We start from the raw sequence: 24,318 nt of genomic DNA on the forward strand, positions 1-24,318 counted from the left end.
CTCCGAGATTTAACTCAGTGCTGGGATCCAGAAGCCAGTTTCAGCCTCAGGAAGACAGACTTTTAGGTGTGAACTATGGGGAGGTGCCTCCTGGGGGAAAAGTCCAAAAGAAATGTCTTGGAAACACAGTGTACAGCAGGAAAACTCCATTCTGTTGTGACAATATGAAATGAGTCTGTATTACCTTAGAGATTTATGGGACTATTGCTCATTAAACAGCTGACCACTCTCATTTAGCTCCGTAAATGAAGTTTTTGTTGCTGTCTAGTCACTAAGCCATGCCCGACTCTTTGTGATCCCATGGACTGCGTAGCCCGCCAGGCTCCTCTGTCCACAGGATTCTCCAGGCAAGAATACTGGAGTGAGTTGCCATTTCCTCCTCCAGGGGATCTTCCTGACCCAGGGATCGAACCCACATCTCCTGCATCGGCAGGAGGGTTCCTTACCACCTGGGAAGCCCGTAAACAAAACTAGTTCTTCATAAATTTAGAAACAACATTACAAGAAATAAAAGAAAAACTTTTCTTTGTGTCTCTTTCCTAATTTAAAAATGTTTACTAGAGGGGTTTAATTTAAAAATATGGTCCAAATTTCTTATTTTCAGTAAATATTTGATTGACAGGTATTTACTCTCCTGAATGCCTTTCATTCTTAATTCAAATTTTATCACTCAGCACTTTTTAAAGAGTATTTCTAAGCACTGTTTAAAGCAGACTGAACACATTCCTTTTGTTTTCTTGACTTGAGGCTACAATGAAGACTTCCTCAAACCCGAGAGATCTATTGAAAGCTCCTGCACCATCCATTTAAAAAGTTCCCACTTCCAGCTTAAACTATGACTTTATCAAAAAGGAAAGAGAAAAAGAATGTAATGACTTCAAAGTTTATTTATCTGATATGCAGCTAAGTACTTACTGGCCTAGTAAGTGAGCTGTCCTTGAGTCAGAAAACCGTTTATATTATAAGCTGGACTTTGCTCTTGGAGGGCTTCCCCTGTGGTTCAGCTAGTAAAGAATCTGCCTGCAATGCAGGAGACCCCGGTTCGATTCCTGGGTTGGGAAGATCCCCTGGAGAAGGGAAAGGCTACCCACTCCAGTACTCTGGCCTGGAGAATTCCATGGGCAATATAGTCCATGGGGTTGCAAAGAGTCAGACACGACTGAGCGACTTTCACTTCACTTCACTTTGCTCTTGGAAGGAATGGGCTGAGGGCTCCTGAAGAGACGGGGCTGCAGCGACCCTGGTCCAGGTTCCTCCAGGTGAACAAAGGTCTGCGTGCTGCGGTAGGACGACGCTCTCCTCCCACCCCACCTGCAGCAGCACCTCCCCTGACAAAGGCCTCCCAGGGCGAAACTTGCCAATGAAGAAGTTAGCCAAGAAAATTACACGATGCTGGCGATCCCAAATTATACAGGTTGGTCTCAGTCATCAAACCTCTCGAAGCCTCCACAACCATATCTGGGTTATCACTGGATCACGATTCCTTCATAAAATGTGAGTGCCCCTAGATCACGGGTAAACTGACCACCCTCAGGTAGGACGATTCCTGCTACACAATCTCCAGGATAAACAAGCAGTTCTACGGAGTTAACCCTGAAGGTGAGGACTGCGACTTCATCACACGTGTGCTAATGCTTTTCTGTCAAAATTTCCAAATCAGATTTCAAAAAGAGAAAGAGGCAACTTTTGGAGACATTGTGTGATCAACATGAAAACCACAAATCCTACCTGGTCACAAGGAGAACAGCATTTATTTGCCATTTTCACCTGTAGAGAGACGGAAGCAAGGAGTCAGTATAATTTTATTAATGGCATAATTATTTAACCTGTCTAACTGGCAACTGAAATTAATTAGCTGCATGAAGTGTCCCCAGAAGTAAGTTTCTTTTATAATGCTTTTCTTTCCTGAAAACCAAACCAGAGCACAGAGGAACGTGTGGCAGCAATTCTCATGATGGAACACCGTGGACGAGCATGCTGACACCGCTGTTTCTCAATTATGGGCGCTTCATGTAAGAGAAGCTATGAGGCCGCAGAAGCTTACATTTCAACATCTGAAAAACTGCGGGAAAAGACTTCTGCACACACCATCTCAGGTGACTATAGTTTCACATTTCACACTTTCTCCTTCTCCGATTCTCCCAGTAATCCTGCAAAATCCAACCAGCGAGGACATGAAGGTCCAGAATAATAGAACGGTCAAGATTGCTGCGGGAATGGCGCTCTGCATTCGCAGTTCTGGCTCTCGAGTGTTCAGGTTTCCTTCCCTCTGCCCCACGCAGCAGTTACATGTGAGAGATTCATATGCAGCCAGGTGCTTCTGCAAACACCAAGCTGCCACCACCTGGCGTTCTCTTTGCCTTTTATCCACCCTGATACCCTTGAAATCAAATGTCGAGTTGGGAAACTGAGGTCTTAGGGTCTGGTGGCCCTAGTGGTTAAGAATCCACCTGCCAATGCAGGAGACTTAAGAGATGCAGGCTTGATCCCTAGGTCAGGAAGATCCTCTGGAAGAGGGAATGGCAACCCACCCCAGTATTCTTGCCTGGAGAATCCCATGGACAGAGGAGCCTGGCAGGCTACGGCCCACAGCATCGCAGAGTCAGACACAGCTGAAGCAACTTAGCGCACACGTGGCACCTCCTGTGTAGCTGAGAGCCCCTGAGGTCTTTGGAATAGAAATCTCATGCATTTCTGCTTCCCTGGTATTTCAAAGTGCTCGGGCAACCACCGTTGGGCAGCTTCCGGAAACAAGTCAGGAGTGAGAGAAACGGCCGCAGGGGGGGCCGCGGGGCCCTCCCCTCACACCACGGGCATCCGAACACCCAGGCCCCGCCTGCCTCCAGCTGGCCTGGATCAGAGGGTGCGAATGTGGGCAGTGGGGCAAGTCACCCGGTGGGGACTGAGGACCACGAGACCGGCCCACTGCCACCTTCGGCCAAAGGCTGGTCTTCCGTGAGCCCCCGCGGCCGTGGCCACGATGTCACTGCCCGGACACGGGGTGCTCCAGGGGACCTCGGACTTGATTCACATGCTGCTCCCACCCCATGTGCTTTTAGTACGCCTTTAGTTATTTCAGTATTGACCTTGATCATTACAGAGACCATTCAAGGAGACAGAGCACCTGTTCTCTCCTGGGGACCTGCTGTGAGCTGCCGAGAACATCTGGTGGCCGTGCCTCTTTCTAAGCTTCCTCCATGTTTTGGAGAATTACATCTCTAATTGAGTTGGGTTCCCCAAATACATGTCACGTTACATCAGTGCATTTGGACAGAGAACGTATAAAAGTGTGTGCTCACAGAGACTGCCATGTCGGTACGTGGAAAGGAAGAACAAGAGACAAGGCCAAGGTGAAGAGTCCGGGGCTTGCCTCAGCCTCTCCTCTCAGGCCGGGAAACTTTCTTTTTTAGTTAGAGATTAGATTATTTGGGAAGAGAGTACAGTGTGTTTCTCTTACTGATTTACTTCCCTCTGTGCCACAGGCTCGAGGTTCAACCATGTCACTCGGACTGACTCAAACGTGCTCTTTTTTACAGCTGAGTGATATTCCACTGTGTGTATGCACCACAACTTCTTTATCCATTCATTTCTCAATGGACATCTAGGTTGCTTCCAAGTCCTAGCTACTGTGAATAATGCTCTTGACAACCTAGGGGGTGGAGTGAGGTGAGAGGTGGGAGGGAAGTTCAAAATGGAGGAGACACATGGATGCCTGTGGCTGATTCGTGTTGACAGCAGAAGCCAGCAATTATCCTCCAAATAAAAGCTTTCTTTAAAAGTACAGTCTTCTGTTTAATGTTATGACCAACTGTCTTAGGGTTAATCTTAAATAACAAAGAGTCGTGACTATTTCCATGGACCGAAAAGCAAACACAGGGGCAGGGGACCATCTCCACACTCACGTTTTGCAGCATCAGATCGCTGATGTTGGCCGACACCGCCCTCAGCCAGTCGCCACGCTCCTGGGCCGTGTGAAACTGGAGGGGCCCTGAGCTCACCCCATCCAGGGCCTGCACCTGGATCGCGCCGGACCTGAAGGAGGAAGAGAAGAGAGGCTGGGAGGAGGCCCTGGGCCCAGCGCCTCGGGATTGGGAGGGGATGGGGCTACCACCAGCCCCCATCAGCCCTGCTCAACAACGCCAGGCTGCCACCACGGGAGGCACAGCTCAGCCGTGGGCTTAAACTAACCTGTCTCAGCATCCTAGGCAGATATACCGAAATAAAGTTCAAGACCCTAGAATCCCCATTTCCTCCTGACGATGGAGGCTCTCCAAACGTAACTGGGTCGATTTGGCTTACAGTTCTCTTGAAGCCCAGTTTGCTTTTGAGGCTCTACCTGGCCTTTCCACTGTTAAAACTGGGATATTGAGGCGTCCCACTGCTATTGTTGAATTGTCTATTTCTCCTTCAGTATGTTAGTTCTAGCTTCATGTATTTTGCTGTTCTCTTTAGGTGCACATATAGTTATAATTGTTATATCTTCCTGATGATTTAAACATTTATCTTTAAAAAATACCCTTCTTTATTTCTAATAACAATTTTAGTTTAAAATTCTATTTCATATGGCACCACTATAATCACTCCCTCTTTCTTGTGTTTACTGTTTATGATATCTTTCTCATTTTTCTTTATCTATTTGTCTCTAAAATGTGTCTCTTGAAGATAGATCTTGTTTTTTCTACTTAGCCTGAAAAATTTACCTTTTAATTGGGTTATTTAATCATTCAAATATAATTTTATTATTGGTATAGTAGACCTGTCTGCCACTTTCCTTTCCATTTTCTATGTGTGTCTCACGTCGTTTTTATTCCTCTGCTCCTGCTTTTTTTACATTAGGGAATATCTTCTAATTAAGCATTTACATTTCTTTAGTAATTTTAAATATACATGTGTATACCTCATGTGAAGAGTTGACTCATTGGAAAAGACCCTGATGTTGGGAGGGATTGGGGGCAGGAGGAGAAGGGGACGACAGAGGATGAGATGGCTGGATGGCATCACCGACTCAATGGACATGAGCTTGAGTAAACTCCAGGAGTAGGTGATGGACAGGGAGGCCTGGCGTACTGCAGTTCTTGGGGTCGCAAAGAGTCGGACACGACTGAGCAACTGAACTGAGCTGAACTGATACATACAGATGAAGGGCAAACTAAACACAGTGAAAGCAAGAGGAAGAAACTAATGAAGACTGGAGCTGGAATTAATGAAGCAGAGCAGAGAAAATCAGTGTGACCGAAATCTGGTTCTTTAAGAAGAATAGCAAAACTGATAAACTTTTAGCTATATGGCCCAAGGAAAAAAGAAAGAAGACTCAAAATACTAAAATATAAAATGAAAGTGGAACAATTACCATCAGAATTACGGAAACAAAAAGGATTATAAAGAAATTATATGAACAACTATTTGTCACTAAATGAGATAAATTAAATGAAATGGGCAAATCCTTGAAAGATACAACTACTTAAGCTGATCTAGGAAGAAATCTGAAAAGATAATATATACAAATGTAGAGACTCAATTTTTAACCCCAAACTAACCAAATAGAAAAGCTGAGGCCCAGATGGCTTTACCACTGAGGTCTACAAAATATTCAGAGAAGAATTAATAACAATTATTCACACTCTCCCCCAAATAGAACAGAACATTTTCCAACTTAGTTACCTTGATAGCAAAACCACAAGTCATCACAAGAAAACTACAGACCAATATCTGTTTTGAATACAGATGAAAAAAGTCTCCATGAAATACTAGTAAACTCAAAATAGGAACATCTATTAATAATTATATACCATAATCAACGGCATTTACCCCAGGAATTCAAGGTTGGTTTGACACTTGGAACTTAATGTCATACATCATAGCAACAGAATTTTTAAAAATCACACAATCATCTCAACGGGTGAAGGAAAAGCACTCGGCAAAACCCAAAGCCCTCTCATGCCAGAAAACACTCAACACCGGGGTTGTTCCCAGTTTGGAAAAGGGCTCCGGCAAACACCTGGGCACCAGGTATAGACAGCCGGCTCTCCGAGGAAAAGGGGTGAGTTCTGAATTCCAGCATCTCCATGCTTCAGCTCCATGGGACAAGCAGACACCTAAGCTCTGGGAGTCCCGTCCACATGATGGGCTTCAGATGCCAACTGCACTAGAAACGGAAATCCTGGGAGAAGCACACGGGGTAATGAATATGATTCCGGTAAACCTTCAGGTCCTACGAAAACACTGCTGCTTGATGAGGTCGTCTGCCAAGGAAGCAGTTAAAACTACACGAGCAGAAACAGTGAAAATGTTGGCATTAATGCAGACGACAGATGCCAACACACCAACAAAGTACGGCAAGAAAATCCACGTTTTGGCTTATTGTTATAAAAGTCATGCTAATTAGAGTCCGTCATACAAATCGTGTGCACGCGTGCTTGGATAACGGATGGAGAAGTCTCCCGATCAACTCTGAGGTTTTATCTTCTCAACGTTCCACTCGTGCGGTGTTCGCGCTCCCCTGCAAGTCCCTCCCTCTCCGCCGTCCGCAGGTGGAACCTGCCTCACGGTTCTATGGTCACAGCATCTGCTCAGGATTCTCAGTATTTTAATCGCATGGTCAAGGTCATGGTCAGAACTAGAAATGGCAGAGTACCCACTGCTCAGGACTCAGCTGCTCCGTGAGGTCACACGTCAGCTTTTAAAGATCGGCAGTAAAGCCTATACCCAGAGAAGGCGGCATGTTTGGTGCCTGAGTTCCCAGGGAGAAGGCAAGTCCAGACAAGGGGAGGATGGACCGTGACCATGCTTTTGGAAACATCTACCCCTTCCAGGATTTCCTCACGCTTGGAGAGAAAGCCTGATTTTCAAAGAGAAATCTAGGAAGACAGTACATACTGTAGGGATTGAAACAGTTCAGTTTCTGGCTAAGAAAAGAAATCTCTTCCAGTGAGGTTAAACATTCATGCAGCTGAGCTTATCAGGAGAGTGAGAAACTCCAAGTGCGATGTCGCGTCAGCGCTGCACTTGGAGGAGGAGCGGTCTGGGCCTCCTCCTCCCCTTCACACCGGCTCCCCGCTTCTCCACAGACTCCACCAGCACTGGCTCTCCCGGGGGCACCCCCGTGTCCTGCTGCTGCTCCCCGGCGCAGAAGCCAGCCCCCTGACTGCGGACCCTCCCTGAGTCCCTGCTGAGAAGCTCTGCACCAGCGCCTCCGCTAGGCCGGCTGCCGTGACCACACAGCACAGCTCGGCGATTTCACGGCCCTGGACCCCTGTCCGTGACCCACAACAACCCCCCTCCGACATCTCCTTCAGCTGTGCCGGGGAACTCCAGCGGCACCCGATTGATTGGCTGTCGAAGCTGTGACATCGGAGAAAAAGAACTCAGAGTTACAAATCGTTTTTGTAATACACTGTGCATTTGTTAAAGAAAGAATACACTCGCTATTCCAAAATGACCCACAGAACAGCTGACAAACGAGTCACGGCCCACGGCCACCCAGGCCCCCAGCCCCGGCCAGTCCCATCCCGTTATACCCAGAGAGCATCCAGGGGGAGCGGCCGACCGCAGTGCCTCTGCTCGGATGAACTTGAAGCCCTCGGGCTCTGGAAGCAGGGGGTGGTATCTGTTTACTCACATCAAGAGTTATGAATATTCACTAGCCAAAATGAGAGGGAAAAAATGTGTATACTCCTCAGAATTTGAAAAACATCTCCAAACTGTCATTCACACATCACACTTCAAGCCTGCCTCTGTGGCGTGGGTGGTATTTTTTCACGGAAGCCAGAGAGATATTTTCTTTCTACTTTTCCCACCATGCAGTAGCATCTCCAAGGACGCACATAAAATATTAACAAACACCCGGTTTAAATGCAGGCGCCCTTCTCCCTAGGTCAGTCTATTTATTAAAAAGCCACTATTACTGGAAAATTCCGGTACCACCCAAGTTCGTCAAATTCAGAAAAAAAAAATAAGTTTCCCCTTCGTGCTGCCCCAAAGGCCAACTTGTCCCCCCGTCACCCTTGTCCTGAGGCCAGGCCTGAGTCCTCCGAGTTCCGGCCCGTCAGGGAGCAGGGGGCTGACCCCGGATGGTGGGGCCCCGCCCAGGGTCCCGCCGAGGGGAAGGGAGGAGAACCACCTCATACAGGTCTCTCTCTGCTCTGACCTCAGGCCCTGCATTTCCTGACGGACAGGAAGCTTCCAGAGAGCACGGACCCCCGGGTTTGCTTATCCTTCCCACCTCCCCCCCCCGCCCCCCCAGCGAGCCAGCGCTGCATGGAGCAGGGGTGCAAGAGTACTTGTGAATTAACGCTGGAGAGCATGCACCTTGATGTGCAAGCCTCCCCCCTCCTCACGGCCCACGGACGCAGAACCTCCGTCCCCCAAGCCAGGGTGCAGCCTCGGAACACAGGCGCCTGAAGGGCTGCCCGCGGGTACGGGGCGGTGGTGCGGTGGGCTGAGGCAGAGCCCTGTGCCCGGCGTACTCGGGGGCGTAACTATAGGCCCAAAAGTGCAGCCGGCACACAAGGATGGCAGCCAGCAGGCCGGACAACCAGCGCTGTGCTTGCGAACGTGCGTGCAGAGCCTGTCTCATCATCTTCCTTATGCTCCTAAACTCTTCCTAAATTAATCACACCTTTGAAAATTCCACTTTGCATAATGATTGAAATTACTTTGAACAAAATTCAAAATACTATAAATCAAGAACAGAAATAATTCAGTATGATAAAATAGTTCAGTTCAGTTCAGTCGCTCAGTCGTGTCCGACTCTTTGTGACCCCATGAACCGCAGCACACCAGGCCTGCCTGTCCGTCACCAACTCCTGGAATCCACCCAAACTCATGTCCATTGAGTCGGTGATGCTATCCAACCACCTCATCCTCTGTCGTCCCCTTCTCCTCCTGCCCCCAATCTTTCCCAGCATCTCTTCAGCTCCGGTGGGCTCTCTTCCCCAGGGACCCTCTGCAGGATGTACAAAGCCGGCTGGCGACCCCCGTGGCCCGTCACGACCTTGTCCCGAGGCCAGCCTTGCCCATAATTGTGGACACGGCTGCCAGCAGCTCTCAGGACCGGAGGGGCTGGGCTGCCCGGCCGGCCTACGTGCGTCCCGCCTCCACCCCGCATGCAGCGCAGGCAGTCTGGATGGTTGGGGAGCATTCACAGAAGGACATCATCCCCTCTAAACACGCACACCTGACCCCTCTCCCCACAGCAGGAATTTCAGAACAAACTAAAGACGTGGTGAGTTGAGAACGACAGCAGCCTTGTACCGAAGGTGCAGGCTGGCTGGCTGCTCGCTGCTCAAAAGCCAAGAAAGAGACGAGGTTGGTGGGAACGAGAGCTTGCTTTATTTTGGACGCTGGCAGCCCGGGGAGAGGGTGGACGCCTATCCAAAGGCTCACCATCCCCACCCCTTCTCCCCGACAGTCCTCGGGCGAGATATTTTATAGACAGAGCGAGGGGGCTCCAGGCAGAAACAGCGCAGTCAGCTCTGAGGGTCATCTTGAAATTGGTCATCGGTGGTCTGACCAGTGTCACCTTGACTTTTGAGGTACAGTCAGTCTTCAGTTCCAGGGTCGGTGTGTTCCCGTTTCCCTGAGGCCAGTTCTCAGAATCATGGCGCCTTATGACTTGGCTACAGTCCGGTCATCACGTAGCTAACGCCTCCACCTGGCGGGGTTCAGTATCTACAAGACAGCTCACAGGACATGGCTCAGAATATTATCTACAGCCCTTGGGGAGGAACTGAAGCTCCTTGACTTTGCTTAATGACTATTAAGATTTGGTCTCTTTTGACTGTTTTCCTTTGTTTCTGCTGTTCTCACTTCTCTGATTAAACTTATTCTTTGACTAAAGTTTTTCTGAAGCTGAAACTCCAATGCTTTGGCCACCTGATGATAAGAACTGACTCATCTGAAAAGACCCTGATTGCTGGGAAAGATTGAAGGTGGGAGGAGAAGGGGACAACAAAGGATGAGATGGTTGGATGGCATCACCGACTCCATAGACATGAGTCTAAGTCAACTCTAGGAGTTGGTGATGGACAGGGAGGCCTGGCGTGCTGCAGTCCATGGGGTCACAAAGAATCGGACACAACTGAGCGACTGAACTGAACTGAAAGTTTCTCTACATACAGAAGGCAGGCTGAGGACAGGTCGCAGCAAGGACCACAGGGTCCTGCTCTGTTTCAGCCTGACAGCCAACAGCTCCCAGCCAGGCTGTGGGGTTCTTCTGATGAATATAAACAGTTCCAAGGTGATTCACAGCAGACAAGGCCTCTCCCTGAAGTCTACGAACAGTAGATACAGGGCTTGAATTCTGCCTGAGTAGAAAGAAACCCCAAGGCTGCTGGGTCACAAATCTTCCCTGTGTCCCAGCCCTGCTGGCCTCCCTGTGACGGTGCGTCCCCAGGACAGGCCTGCCCTGCCCCACCCCTACAGCCCCCAGCCTGCACCGTCCCGGATCAAGGCAAGCTCAGCCATGGCCACAGGGGCCCACTCTCCAAGCCCCAGTGCTGAGCGGGCCCTGACCTGGCCCTGCTATGACCCCCAACAGGACCCCACCCTGCAGAAGACCCTCCCTCTGTGGAGACGCCGACAGCCCCCGGGACGCTGTTTCCCCACCAAGCGAGCTGTGCTTTCAGGATTTCCCAAGTAAACAGGAGGGAGCTTGGCACGAGTGTGTAAACATGAAGCCATCCTTAGCAAAACAAACCAGGCCTCAGCGGGATCCTTCTGACTCCCAGCATCGCTGTTCCCAGTACGTCATCTGCAGTTTGTCCCAGTGCTGCTGCCGTGAAGCCCCTGGGTCCCATCCACGCACCTTCCTCTGAAACAACGACTCCCCCGACACAGCCAAGCGGGGTCTTATTGTCGGTGACAAGTGTCAGATCTCTGTTACTTTCACAAACACGGACGATGGGGGACAAACAGAACCAACACTGTTTAGTTCCCTCCCTCCGCCCTCCCTTGGAAAGAGGAACAAAGGAAGGGGCTCCCTGCACTTCTCGAGGCCACCGTGAAGCCGGGGACCTGGGCGGGGCTCATCTGGGCAGAACCACAGGACCAGCGCCTCGGCACCGAGTCCCCCAGAGCCACAGGCACGCAGACGCCGTGGGAATCGATCAGACTGTCTCCCTGCCCCTATCCAGGCACTCCTCACCCCACAAGCCGCTAACGGACCCACAGCTGTCAGTACTCTCCGGAAGGAGTTTAAAAGCTCCGATGAACTGCGTGCTATTTCACGTTTTCTCCATAAAACGACCTTAGAAAGCAGAGGAGCACTTCCGTGTCTCTTGCCCACTCGGCCGTCAGGCGGGGCTCGCGAGGCCCCAAGAGCCCCACGGACGAAGCGGGACAAGAGCTGGTTCCCTCCAAACCCGCTGTTTCCTCCACATCACTGGCCCCCTGGAGGTAAAGCCACTGACCCAAGTCCAGAGGCCCAGGCTTCAGAGCATCTAAAGTCCCCTGCCCGTGGATAGACCCATCACAGACGTCTCTAAAGCACACGTTCCCCTTGTCCTTAAGGATGGTCCCTCCCCTCAGCTTCTGAAACACAGACACTAAGTGGGCGCCTTGTCAGCCCAGGTCTGGGCCCCTAAACTGGACTTGTCGTGGGGACTGCGTGAGCTCACACGCAACTGCAGAGCGAGGCCAAGAGCATCTTCAGTGGACCGATTCCTGAACCGAGGCTCCGGGTCCGGCCACGCAGGGCCCTTGGCGGGGTTCCCAGCCTCTGAGCCTGCAGCCGCACCTGGGGCCCTGCGGACACGGAGCTCTGTGTTGCTGCCGGGGCTCTGCGAGCGGGCAGTAAGTCTCTACATGCGAGCCTTCAGGATGCAAACCTCAGAGCCGTGGCCATGCACCCTGCCAGCGCCGGTGGGGGCGGACCTGCCGCTCGCCCCCGTCTCCTGTTGCTGCGGTCCTTCAGCTCTACTGTCCCCGCATCACCCTCTCACCCCGTTCACCAGATTCAGTCCCGTGTGCCAGCCGACGTCCCGGACTGCCGTACTTCTCCAGGTACTGAACCGCGAGATCAAAAATGCTCTCTTCGTTTCTGTGTGTTTGTTATGTATTATTTGTGTGAACAGTGTTAACACAGCACAGCACGATCTGGCCGACCGTGTTAGTCGGGTACTCAGGCATAGTTTGTTGGACTTAACGTGAACGAATTAGACTTAAGAACTTGCTCTTGAACTGGAACTTGTTTGTACGGAGGGGACTTACTGTAGCGAAGATCTGAAGTCAGCTGTCCTTAAATTAGGACGATTATCAGCTGGCCCAATGTTGTCCCAAGTCCTTCCCATGAGGCCTGGAGGTCAGAGACAGGAAGTCAGGAGCCCAGGACAAGTGTCACCTGCTGCTGCCTGACAGAGGGTGGAATGCATATGGAGATGGGGACCCAGCCCCCAAATCTGAGGAACTGAATGCCGCCCTCAGCCCCAGAGAACCTGGTTTCAGGTGAGAGCGCAGCCCGGCCCCACCCCAGGCCAGCCTGCAGAGACCCCAGCACACGCATCAGCTGGCCCGTGGAGACTGTGAGATGATAAATGTGCACTTTTGAAGCTAAATTTGCATAGCTGTAGCAACGGAAAATGGACAAGAGCCCGCTTAGAAGTCTCTTGCCTTCTTCATGGCCGTCGGGCCCACTAGGAAGCACGCTTTTCTACACACAGAGCCAGAAGCACGAGCTGCTGCCCAGCGACCTGCGAGGCCGCGTGGTCACGTCCCAGCATCTGCAGACGTGGTCTGGGAGCGCCGGGGGCAGCCCTGCCTACAGTGTCAGCCAACCTCCTGCCTGAACGCGGTGCTGCTTCTACACCTGGTTTCCTTTTGATCCAGACATTCTCCCCCAGATTCTTACGGAAGCATCTTTTTCTGTCTTGTGCATTCAATGATTTAACCTTCATTAATGGTGACATGATGCTTAAGCAAAAGCCTAGCTCCCACTGTGCCTGAGAACATCCGACTCTAATCTCCTGACAGCGAGCAGGTGCCAGAGGCCCTTGGCCAGAGACACCCTGCAGGCCCCAGGGGCAAAGTCATATTTGTTAAAACTGACTTTCATCATTTCAAAACAAATTTCAAATGTTAGCTTTAAATATGCATCTGCTTTTCATAGAATCTTTGGGGAAAAATTTCTGAAAACCAAGGAACCTCAACCATTATTGGCCAAATAACTTTCAAAAGATGAGATCGTTGGATGGCATCACTGACTCAATGGACATGAGTTTGGGTGGATTCTAGGAGATGGTGATGGACAGGGAGGTCTGGCGTGCTGCGGTCCACGGGGTTGCAAAGAGTCGGACACGACTGAGCGACTGAGCTGAACTTTCAGAGAAGGCAAACGTGCAGGAGGCGGTGATACATTTTGGTCCTACAACTGGACAATAACAGGAACCCCAGGGCGCTGACCTCTGACCTGGTTATCCCACTTTCATTTATTCACTCAGAGGATCTCCTCAAAGTCCTTCCCAGGCTGTAGCTGAGAGCCTTTGACTTAAAAAGCATCTGGTTTGGGGTTTGCAGCTTCTAAACTGCTCCTTGCAGGTCTCGCAGCCAGCGCCCCCAGGAGCCACAGAACTAACTCAGGCTGCTGCAGGCAACATGCCTGTCCTTTCCTCCCCTTCAAGGTGGGGCCGGAAGGGTACAGGGCAGGGGGACCAGCATCCGCTCAGCCTCCAGACGTCACCTTATACTGCTGTAGTCTGACAAACACACTATGAAAGGCAGGATTTTAGCCATGTTACTTTGTGTACCTTCCTGCCCATATTAGAGTCACAGAAGAGTCAGCAGAGCTGTAAGACGTCTTTGCTTTTGCCAAGTGTTTTCCTGGTGGCTCAGCTGGTAAAGAACCTGCCTTCACGCAGGAGACATGGTTCGATCCCTGGGTTGGGAAGATCCCCTGCAGGAGGGCATGGCAAACCACTCCAGTGTTCTTGCCTGGAGAATCCTATGGACAGAAGAGCCTGGCGGGCTACAGTCCACAGGGTCACAAAGAATCAGACACAACTTAGCGATAAAACAACAACAAACAGCTTTCTTAAAACCACAGAGAAGCCTCTGGTTTGCTGTTGGCCGAGACGGCACATCTCTGGCACAGGAGGGGTGTGTGGCTGACTCGGGGGGTGGAGGTCTTCTGGGCGCCTTCCTCCTGCAGATGCCTTGTGTTTACCTGGAAGCGGCCACGACAGGCATGAGTGTTTCATCAAGGAAGGGGCTGTTTCCAAACCTCAAGCTCTCTTCCTGTGCGCACCCAGCCTCTACTCACCTTCTTAAGAAAGAAAGGAAACACACCAGCCACTGGGGTCTCAGCCTCCCTGACGGCCGTCGGCCACAGGTGACGCACTGCACTAACTCGGTGGGGAAAACGATAGCGTCTCCACGAAACAGTGATGAACACCCAGCCCTTAACAGTGAAACTGAAGTTACCCCATCAGCCAGGCTCAGACTAACATCCGTTGAACGGAGGTCTGGTCTAGGCTTCTCATTTTGTTAATGAAGGAAATGAGGCCCGGAGGGCTGGTGAGAGGACTTCTCTGTAACTGGATCCACCTTGGATGAGAGCGCAGTCTTACATTCAGCCTAATTCTGTTCGCATTTGAAACTGGAAATGTGATTTCGTCTGCTAATGACCACATCTCAGAAGAGGGAACAGCAACCGTCACCGCTAGACAGACCCACTCCTGACAAGTCGGCTCCTGCTCTGATAGCGTGTGACTACCATGACGACGATTGCTATTTCTGCAAACGCTGAATCTAACGGGTGACCAGGGCAGGCACCTCTGGGTTTATCGGCGCGTCCCCCTCCAGACCACAGTCACACACCTGAATGTGTCCGCTCCAGCTCTGCACCTTGAGACTCGGGCCATGGACAGAGGAAGTGACAGGGCGTCTAGCCAGCGCTTCTCGTATTTTGGTTCATTAGCTACGGGCGAGGAAGGCGAGGACGGAGCCTGTGCAGAATAGACGAGAATCAAGGGTCACAGGATCAGTCGAGAGCACCGGACACAGGGAGGGGCCCTGACAGACCCCAAAATCACGTCTGCAAACTCAAACTTAACTCGTTTCAGCTGCGGCAAAGGAGCGTGTGCTCTCAGAGCTCTGGGAAGAAATGAGTGCTCTTCTAGTTCAAAGTAAACTATATTCTTCATCTGTTTTTTTAAACAAAATACCGCACCAAAGAGAGAAAAGTCACAGGGAAGAGGCTGGGGGCAGAGACTGGCATTGGGAGGAACCTGGGGCCCTGGGGAAGGCTGAGAGTCAGACAGGCTGTGAGCTGCCTCCCGTACCCAGAAGGTCAAATCGGAGTGGGATTCATACATATTAATGTTGACAAGACGCTAACAGGTGACCAGTCACAAGCCCAGCTTATTAGCTAATGGCAAAGCTCTCAGCGTCTGTCCAAAGGGAGCGGGGTGGTTGGAGGGGTGGGGCCTGTGGATAAAGGGAGTGAGAGTTAATTCTTAGGTGGATAAGAAGCTCAGGGTCCCTGAAGAGAAGAAAGAGGTCTGGAGCTCTCAGAGAGGAGGGAAGGACAGACTTTCTTTTCTACCTTCCTTAGTCTTAGTCACATAAAACATTTTTTTCTTTAAGCCCAGAACTGCTGATTACACAGCAAAACAACTCATCTTAAACTCTGTACCAGTGACTATATAACAGTAACGTACCCTGCTTGAGGACACGTTTCTCCTTCTTAAGAACCTTCTGACTGATCCTGCCATCTTAAAACGTAAATTGTGGGAGTGGGTCTGGTAAGATCTTTGCAACCTTGAGACCTTCTTTTGATTTACTGTAATAACCAATTGAAAAAGTCCACAGCTCCCTTGCTAAGACTAGCAAGGGGGGCACTCTCCACCCCCCTTCTGATGTCTGTGTCAGAAGCTTTCTCTGTCCCTTGTTACACTTTAATAGAACTCTGCTACACAAAAAGCTCTTGAGGGATCAAGCCTGGTACCTGGTCCCAAAGCTAAATCATCTTCTTCAGAGAGCATGAATCCAACATCGTTCACCACAAGCTATGGGGAAGATGCTCGAAAAGCTGAATGAAGTCACGCAAACGACCATGTCCTGAGACGTGACAGCCACATGTGTCCGGTGAGCCGCAGGGTCAGAGACGGTCTGTGCCAGCCCTGCGGGGCCGGCAGGATCCCGCCCCCCAGCAGAGGACAGCTGGCCCCGTCTGCCTCCCTCTCCAGAAGCATCCTTGCAGCAGCTGTGGCTTCCGGTGACAAAGGCAGGAGCCCCAGCAGCTTCCGGCTTAGGGACAGGCGGACAGAACAGGTGAGCATCCCCAGAGCACAGCCAAAGCCACTAACCAGGGCGGCAAGCCCGGACCGGCTGGAGTGCAGGCAGGCCCCGCCCCGGGGCGGCCAGGCTCCGCCCTGCGCTGCCTGTCACGAGGGTGGGGGCGGGGGACGAGGGTGAGGGCGGGGTCCCCGGGGTGAGGGCGGGGTCCCCGGGGTCCCCGGGGACCCCCTGACCGCGGGCAGCGAGGGCGCGCTGGGGCTGCGCTATTGCACGGACGGACGGCGGGCCCAGGACACGCGGACACCAGAGCTCGGTGGGGTCGCTCCCCTGGGCCCTGCTTTGCTGCACAGGGAACTCGGCTCCACACTCTGCAACAATCTGATCGGGAAAAGAATTCGGCAAAGAGCAGACACAGGTACACGCGTAACTGAATCACTTTGCTGCGCACCTGAGCCCATCCCAGCATCGCGCATCAGTTCTGCTCCAACACAAACTACAAAGTGAACAGCCCAACAGGCCAGCAAGCTAAGGCGGGGACAAAACAAGCTTCCTTCTGACTTATGATGCTGTCACGGGTGCAGGGGATAATGAACCAAGGCCCATCCTGGTTCTGAAACATCCAAACCTGACCCAGCAACCCGCGGAGCTGTGACTCTGAGATGCCTTGGTGTCTCGGAGCTGGAGAGTCTGAGCTGAGACGGTGCAGTAGCACTCGGACACTGGCCTCCTAGGACAGCATCTCACCTGTCCTTCAGGATCCTGAGCGAGACGGGAGGCTCCCTGTGGGGCTTACTGCCAGAGAGGACCAAGCGCACAGAGGAGGAAACAAGGAGGAATTCCATGGGGTGAGTGTCAGCCAAGGCTGACAAGGCTGCCTTAAAGCCACGATCCCCGAACTCACAAACACGAGCTGGGAACAAGTGAGGGCGGACCTCCACACTTCCCAGTGCTCCACCCGTGCACCCCGCCATCACGCCATCCCTGAATCATGAATACGAGCTGGGAACGAGTGAGGGCACACCTCCCTGTCCCCCAGCACTCCACCTGTGCACCCCACGATCACACCATCCCTGAATCACAAATAGAAGCTGGGAAGCAGCGTGAGCAGACCTCCCTGTCCCTCAGCACTCCACCTGTGCACCCCGCCATCACGCCATCCCTGAATCACGAATACGAGCTGGGAAGGAGCATGGGCAGACCTCCCTGTCCCTCAGCACTCCACCTGTGCACCCCGCCATCACGCCATCCCTGAATCACGAATACGAGTTGGGAAGGAGTGTGAGCAGACCTCCCTGTCCCCCAGCGCTCCACCTGTGCACCTCCCGCCCCACACCTGCCTCATTTCTTGGGGTTGGTATGTGTCTTTAAGTCACCTTTTCCAAGAAAAATGTTCAGTGTTTTAAAACTTAGGATTTAAAAAAGATAGGAGACTTGAAGCCATTTTTTTAGTGTTTCCTGTCTTACTTTTTCTTTGAATGGCTGAGGTCTTTCCACTTCACTCTTTTATTTCAACTGAACTATATCGAGCTATAAATTACACATAACGACATGCACTGATTTAAGAGCAGTACGATGAATTCTGACAAATACATATACCTTGTGCAACCAAGCCCTAAATTATCATACAGAACAGTCCGGCCCCAGCCACACCACCCTCCCCTGAGTCTGTCTGTGGCTGTGTCTCCTCCAGCACAGGCTGTCTCGGGTCTGACTTCCATCTCCACAGATATCTCTGGTTCTTCTAGAACTTCTATGCGCAGAATTGTATGGGAGGTACTTGTGTGTGTAGCTTCATCCTCTTGGCAGGAAGTTAGTGACAGGATCTCCATTTCTGTGTTTTTCAGCAGAAGCTGGGAAAGATTAAGGACAGGAGAAGGGAGCGACAGAGGATGAGACGGTTGAAAGGCATCAGCAGCCCAGTGGACATGAGTTTGAGCAAACTCTGGGAGGTAGTGAAGGGCAGGGAAGCCCGGCATGCTGCGGTCCATGGGGTCACAGAGAGTCGGATACGACTGAGCACCTGAATAAGAACAGCAGGTTATTCATTGTCTTCACTGAGCGGCATTCTATACTGCTTGTGTGAAAGCATTTCTTGCTTCATTCACCTGTTGAGGGAAATCTGAGTCATTTCCAGTTTCATAACAAGATAAATAAAGGTGCTGTACCGGCAGTTAAATCTGGGTGCCAAGCTGGCATTCCTGGGGTTCATTACTCTTCTTTGGCTTGATTGTACTATTTGAAGATCTGTGTTGTTCTCCATAGCATCACAGACGCTAGGACTGCAGGGCATCCAAGCTCGTGCCCCTCTCGGGTTTTGTTAAATATCTACAACGCTGAGAAGAAGACAAAACTTCCTTTCCTGTGTAGCGTGGGATCAGTGATCACTATAAACAGTCGCTTCCTCTGGAATCCTGAACGCGCTCACCTCATACATTCAAGTATCTCCCAATGACTCAGAACGGCAATGCGTTCACACTGACTCCTGGTGCTGGAGGTGTTTGTTAGGAAGATGCTTTCTCAAGACAAATGCCGCACGAAGAGACACCACGCGACTCACCGACAGCCTCCTGCAGGCTTCTGGCTTTCCATCACTCAAGCAGAGAAACGTCCATCTCGGAGGCAGGTGTGGAGTGGAGACCCGCCCCTGGTGACATCAGAGGTCCCAGTGCCGAGTGCCCCACCTGCTTCCTCAAGTCTTGGGGGCCGTGGGATCACACGTGAGGTGGGCAGGAAAGGAGTCCCCACCTCGGGAAGAGTTTCCTGAGTTACCCCCTCTCGTTTCCTCCCTTTCTAAAAGGCTCTGGAGTCAGTAAGAAAGGAGACGGCCCTCCACTGCACCCGGAGGCCACCCTGGACCGCTGCCCTGAGAGGGTCAGCCCCAGGACACATACCAGCCTTTCCTGAGGAGCCACCGGGACCACCCAGAACCCAGGGTCCATGCCAGACGAGCGCCCAGTGGAAGGCATGTTCCGTATCGTAACAGTCCCAGGGGCTATGAATCCATCTCCCCGCCAGTCACCTGTGCTGCTGGGAAAAGTCTTCTACACATTAGGACATGGGGCATCTTATGGAAAGTCGCTAGGGAGTGGCCATCACATCAGATTGTCCCCCAGGGATGGGGCTGGGAGCCTGGGCTGCCTGCAGCATCCACACTGGATGTGAAGCCGGCGCCCACTGATGTGGGGGGGATGGGAGAAGAAACGGATGCCAGGCGCCGGAGCACAGCTTTGGGGGTGACAGGGCGCCCTGCTCATGCCAGGAGCTGGAGGAGCCACCAGAGGCCGCAGTGGGGAGTGTGAGAGAGCAGGTCCTGGAGATAGGAGGGGCACAGCCTTACTGCCAGCTGGGCCCATGCACTAGACAGTCCCTGGCTGAGTGCCCGGGTGTCCAGAACAGCCTGGTAGACCATCCACTTAGACCTGAAGTCTAAGGATGATGGGGGCCAGGGCCCCAGCCTTGGGCAGCAGAGTGGGGTGCCTCTAGGCCCAACAAGTGGGGGCTTGCCGGAGGGAAGCACTCTGGGGGCTCTGCAAGGAGACCTGGGAGCTCCTTAGGGAGAAAGAGCCATGATCTCCCGCTGTCCTGGGAAGGCCTCGAGGCTGGTGCAGCCGGCCGGGGCCCGACACAGCGGCTGTGGCCTCCGCAGGCGTGGCGGGCATTGGCCCTGAGCTGCTCCGTGCTTGCTCCTGACTGTGGTAATGTCCCTCGCAGACGGGAAGCAAGTGCTTCAGGCCCTGGGGGTCGAGAGGCATCCACTTCTCCCCAATTCTGCTTTAAACAGACCCAGAACTAAAATACTTCTGCAACAGAGCTTCAGCTTTCACTGCATTTCCAGGGCTAATTTTCTTTGAGAAAGCCACCTGTCCAGATGGACTGGCATTAATTAAACATGTCCGCATCTGACTCTCAGGGCCCAGCCCTTCCTGGACAGCTGGACTGCCCTGCGTGACCCCCGGCAGAACAAGTATATGTGGACAAGACACCCTGGAATCCTCGCATGGCAGCAGGCTCTGTGTGACTCCTGTGAGCCGGGCTACCGGCAGGTCACCAGGTCACGGGGACCAGTGACAAGTGCATCTGAGTGAAGTGACTTGTGAAGACAGGCAGGTCTGCACAGATGTTCACATGGTCCACAGAAGTGCCTCACCCTAGTCAAGCGTGCTTCTCACTGAAATACTTTGCTTTCTCTCCAATGAGCATCTCTTAAAGGCATCAATTAGACATCAAATATTAATCGTTATTGAGGGAGAAGGGTCAAATATTTTCCTGCAGCTGAAGGAAGACACACATCTCAGGAACGAAACAGCAGCGCTATGCTGTATGGTCTCTGCGTGCCACAAAAATATGTAAATAATTTTTCTATTTGAATTTGATATATTTTGAGTGGAAATGTCTATTTTGTTATTTTAATGAAATTAATTCATTTTGTGAAGACAGCTGAGTATCTAAATTAAGTCTATACATTTTTAAGTGTTACAGTAATATAATAATTTAAAAGCAGATCAACATATCTGATAGCAGATTACTGGTATATTCTTATAATTGAAACCATTATTAGGATTATCAGATAGCATTATCATAATAATGAGAAGAAGTCATCATTATGATGATAAGATTAAAAACATCTCATGAAACATGAATGGTGGAGTAAAAATGGCCTGATTCTTAGACCCTTCATCAGGAGGTTGTCTGGAAGACAAGTGAAGTCTCTACAGCTATCAGAATCTACTCAAGACAAAGGTCAATAAGCCACCGAAGCGCACGATGAAAATAAGAGAGGAGCGTGCAAACACTATTTTTAGAAAAACACGGTATCTTTACAGAGGACAGTGGGCTTCAGAGATGACACAACGCCCCGACGTGACCCAACGGCGCGGCAAGCTGAGGCACTGACGTGAGCAGAGGTGCCCCACTTCCTGGGCCAAGGCTGTTGGGAGCAGAAGTGGTCGGTGGGAAACAGAACACAAAGTCACGCGAGCGGAAAGTTGCTCCTCAGCTGCATGAGAGGAAAACAGACATTCTGCGAACATCCACGCTGGGCTGGCACCTGCCGGCCTCACTCAAGTGACCGCATTACTTCCCACAGACTTCCCTCCTTTAAACTCCACACGCTTCTGGGATCACTCGTGGTTTCCCTCCTGAAATGTGGTCCTTAGAAATTCTGCTCATGAAAGCCTTTGAGCGACAGGACTCTTTCAGATCCTCTTCCTATTACAAGTCTTTATTTTTACTTGTTCTGGAAATACGTTTTTGCAAGGAATGCAGTGACAGACCAATAGTGATGGCTGTTGTCTCCACGATTTTGAAAATATTATTTATTGGGCTGCTTTGCAGCTTCCATTGCCACTGCTGAGAAATACATTGTTAATGAGAGTGTCATTCTTCATAAGTGACCTATGTTTTCCTGGTGGATTTTAAGATCGACTTTCAGCCACAAAGTCAGAGAGGCGAGTATGACTCTACATGAAGCTCAAATACAGATAAAATGAATCTACAGCAACTGAGGTCAAAACAATGGTAATTTTTTGAGGGGGAGGTAGTCTGAGGTTCTGGTGATGTGCTATATTCTGACCACGGTGCTGTAACATTTATTGAGCTGTTATGTCAAGGTTGTGTACTTCTCTGCATGTGCCTTATGTTTTAATTAAACTGTTAAATATCATTTTATCGTTCACTCGTTGATTATCTCTGCCTCCCTTCCATCTAGAAGACACAAGTCATTGTTTAACTTACATGTTTATTTATTTAACATTTCAAAATGTATTTCATCTTAATTACTTATTCTTTTTACATCTGCTTTTCATTTGCAGTCACTATTTATAAGCTTCTTATGTGCTTCCTTATAATTTCTGTAAAATTCTGTTTCAGTTTTGGGCTTCAATATATTGTTCCTGTACACTTCTGAGTCATTCAGTTCTTTGCAATGACCCTAGTCTTTTTCGTTAATCTTCTGAAAATTTTAACTTAGAAAATCAGGTATTTATCATCATAAACTCTTTGCTCTTTAATTTGAGCTCTTTATTCATCTGCCACAGGTGCGCCAGCACCCAGAGCCCCTCAGAGGCCCAGGTCAGCAGCCAGGCTCCAAGCACGTCCGGTGAAAGCACCAGCCATTTCCCCGGAAAAAGGAAAACAGTTCTGGACGATCAAGTCGTCCAGGAGTAACCCCTCTGTGTCTCCTCGGTGAAGGAAACACAAGCACTGACCCACCAACCGGGGCCCAGGACAGAGCCTGCAAGGGCGTGGATGGGCCCGCCGAGGCTCAGGTTCAGGTCTGGGTGGGCGGCACCGGTGAGACCCAGACTCTGCTTGTTACAAACGTTCGGCCGGGATCTGGACGTGAACAAGGATGGACTTGGAACCCTGAGCGGCGTGAGCCGTCCCCGGGCCTGGGAGAGCACACGGAGCCTGGGGTGAGGCCCTGAGCAGACTCCTGCTCACCGAGGGGCGGGGAGCGGTTAATGATTCGGTTCTGCGCGCGAGCACAGGAAAGCTGTCACACGCACAAGGTGACAACAGGAGCGGCTGGGGATGCGCACACAGTCGGCTAAACAGGGGGCAGGAGACGCACGCTTACTGTGTTGCTGGAGGCTCCGTTCAGATGCAAACCGCTGTCAAAGAGGGGCGAGGAGGCCCCGCTGCCCGGCTGGCTGGACGGTCCCGGGGACCCTGTGAACGAAACAGAATGTGCTACAGACGGGGCTCTGGGGGGGCTGCCTGCAGGTCCACGCAGCGGGGAAGCAGACGGGAACAAGGATGCACTTGGAACCCTAAGCGGGGTGTGCCATCCCCAGGTCTGCAAGAGAACAGACTGGCCCTGGGCTGCAAGCCAGCGCAGGCCTCACCCCGCCGCATGGCCACCCGTCTGGGGTCCGCAGGAAGCGCAGCAGGGGGCAGGCAGGCTCAGCCGTTCCCCAGGCCCAGGGAGACAGCCTCTGCTCCCGGCCCATCCCCAGCCCCCACGGCTTCACAAACCTGCACTCCCCACCGCTAGGATAACGAGGCTAATTTCCTGTTATTCTTGACTTTCTGATGATAACTTGGATATTATTTCTTTGTCTGACATGTTCTGATTATCTTTCACTACAAACTGCTTTAGTGAAAACTAGGAAGACAAAGAGGAGAAGGCAATGGCACCCCACTCCAATGCTCTTGCCTGGAAAATCCCATGGACGGAGGAGCCTGGTAGGCTGCAGTCCATGGGGTCGTGAAGAGTCGGACACGACTGAGCGACTTCACTTTCACGCTTCACTTTCATGCATTGGAGAAGGAAATGGCAACCCGCTCCAGGGTTCTTGCCTGGAGAATCCCAGGGACGGCAGAGCCTGGTGGGCTGCCATCTATGGGGTCGTACAGAGTCAGAGAGGACTGAAGCGACTTAGCAGCAGCAGCAGGAAGACAAAGAAGGTGAGTTCAAGGAAAGCGATATTTGTAAAAAGAGGAAGCAGCTCTGGACTCAGCAGGGAGCCACGGCTGGGCCTGGAGCGCAGACCCAGGTGGACGGAGCGGCCAAGTCAGCGTCCGTCTGGAGCCCTCTGTCCACTCTCAGCAAGCTCGGAGTGGAAAGGGGTCCTTGTGTCCCCCCAGCCCATGGGCCTGTCCCCACGCGTCCCCCACCGCCCGCCTCTGTGGCCCCGGGTGGTCAGGGGGCAGCAGGGGGCACAGTGAGACCAGTGCTCACTGCGCGTGGACACAGGTGTGGCCACGAGTCTCAGGCCACGTCAGCCCCGTGTCCGGACCCCTCCCCAGACGCCAGACCAGGTGCCAGCGGCCCCAGGACCCAGGAGCCACCACGGTCAGGCTCACCCCCTGCTCCTCCCAACCCAGTGGGCGTGCTCAGGAGAAAGCCAGGGACCCCGCCTCTCCTGTTCTCAGAGGCGACGGGAAGGACTCCGCGGGTCATCCAGGGTCAGAGCTGCTGCCTGCCTGGATCACAGGTCCTTCGTTTTCCTTTAGCTTCAGGAGTTTCGAGGCCAACATTAGCCATCAAAAGCCAACTACTGGGGGATAAGTGGTATTAGGCAAAAACTCCAGACCAGCTGGGAAGCCAAGTCTGACAGGCACATGGGTTTTGTTTAATCAAAACCA

General features: G+C 51.7%; 1 protein-coding gene across 1 annotated transcript in view; it reads right to left on the reverse strand.

Annotated features, from left to right (window-relative positions):
• The window catches only part of SNTG2 (syntrophin gamma 2), a 115,872-nt gene that overhangs the window by 29,963 nt on the left and 61,591 nt on the right, over positions 1–24,318 (reverse strand). The window contains exons 8-11 of the mRNA XM_065947473.1: positions 22,808–22,899; positions 14,809–14,936; positions 3,903–4,032; positions 1,729–1,767 (exon numbers count right to left, since the gene is read on the reverse strand). Coding sequence (XP_065803545.1) covers positions 1,729–1,767; positions 3,903–4,032; positions 14,809–14,936; positions 22,808–22,899 — 389 coding nt within the window. The remainder of the gene's footprint in view (positions 1–1,728; positions 1,768–3,902; positions 4,033–14,808; positions 14,937–22,807; positions 22,900–24,318) is intronic.

Source organism: Muntiacus reevesi, chromosome 10 (assembly GCF_963930625.1).
Source record: "Muntiacus reevesi chromosome 10, mMunRee1.1, whole genome shotgun sequence".
In the NCBI taxonomy this organism is placed as follows: domain Eukaryota; kingdom Metazoa; phylum Chordata; class Mammalia; order Artiodactyla; family Cervidae; genus Muntiacus; species Muntiacus reevesi.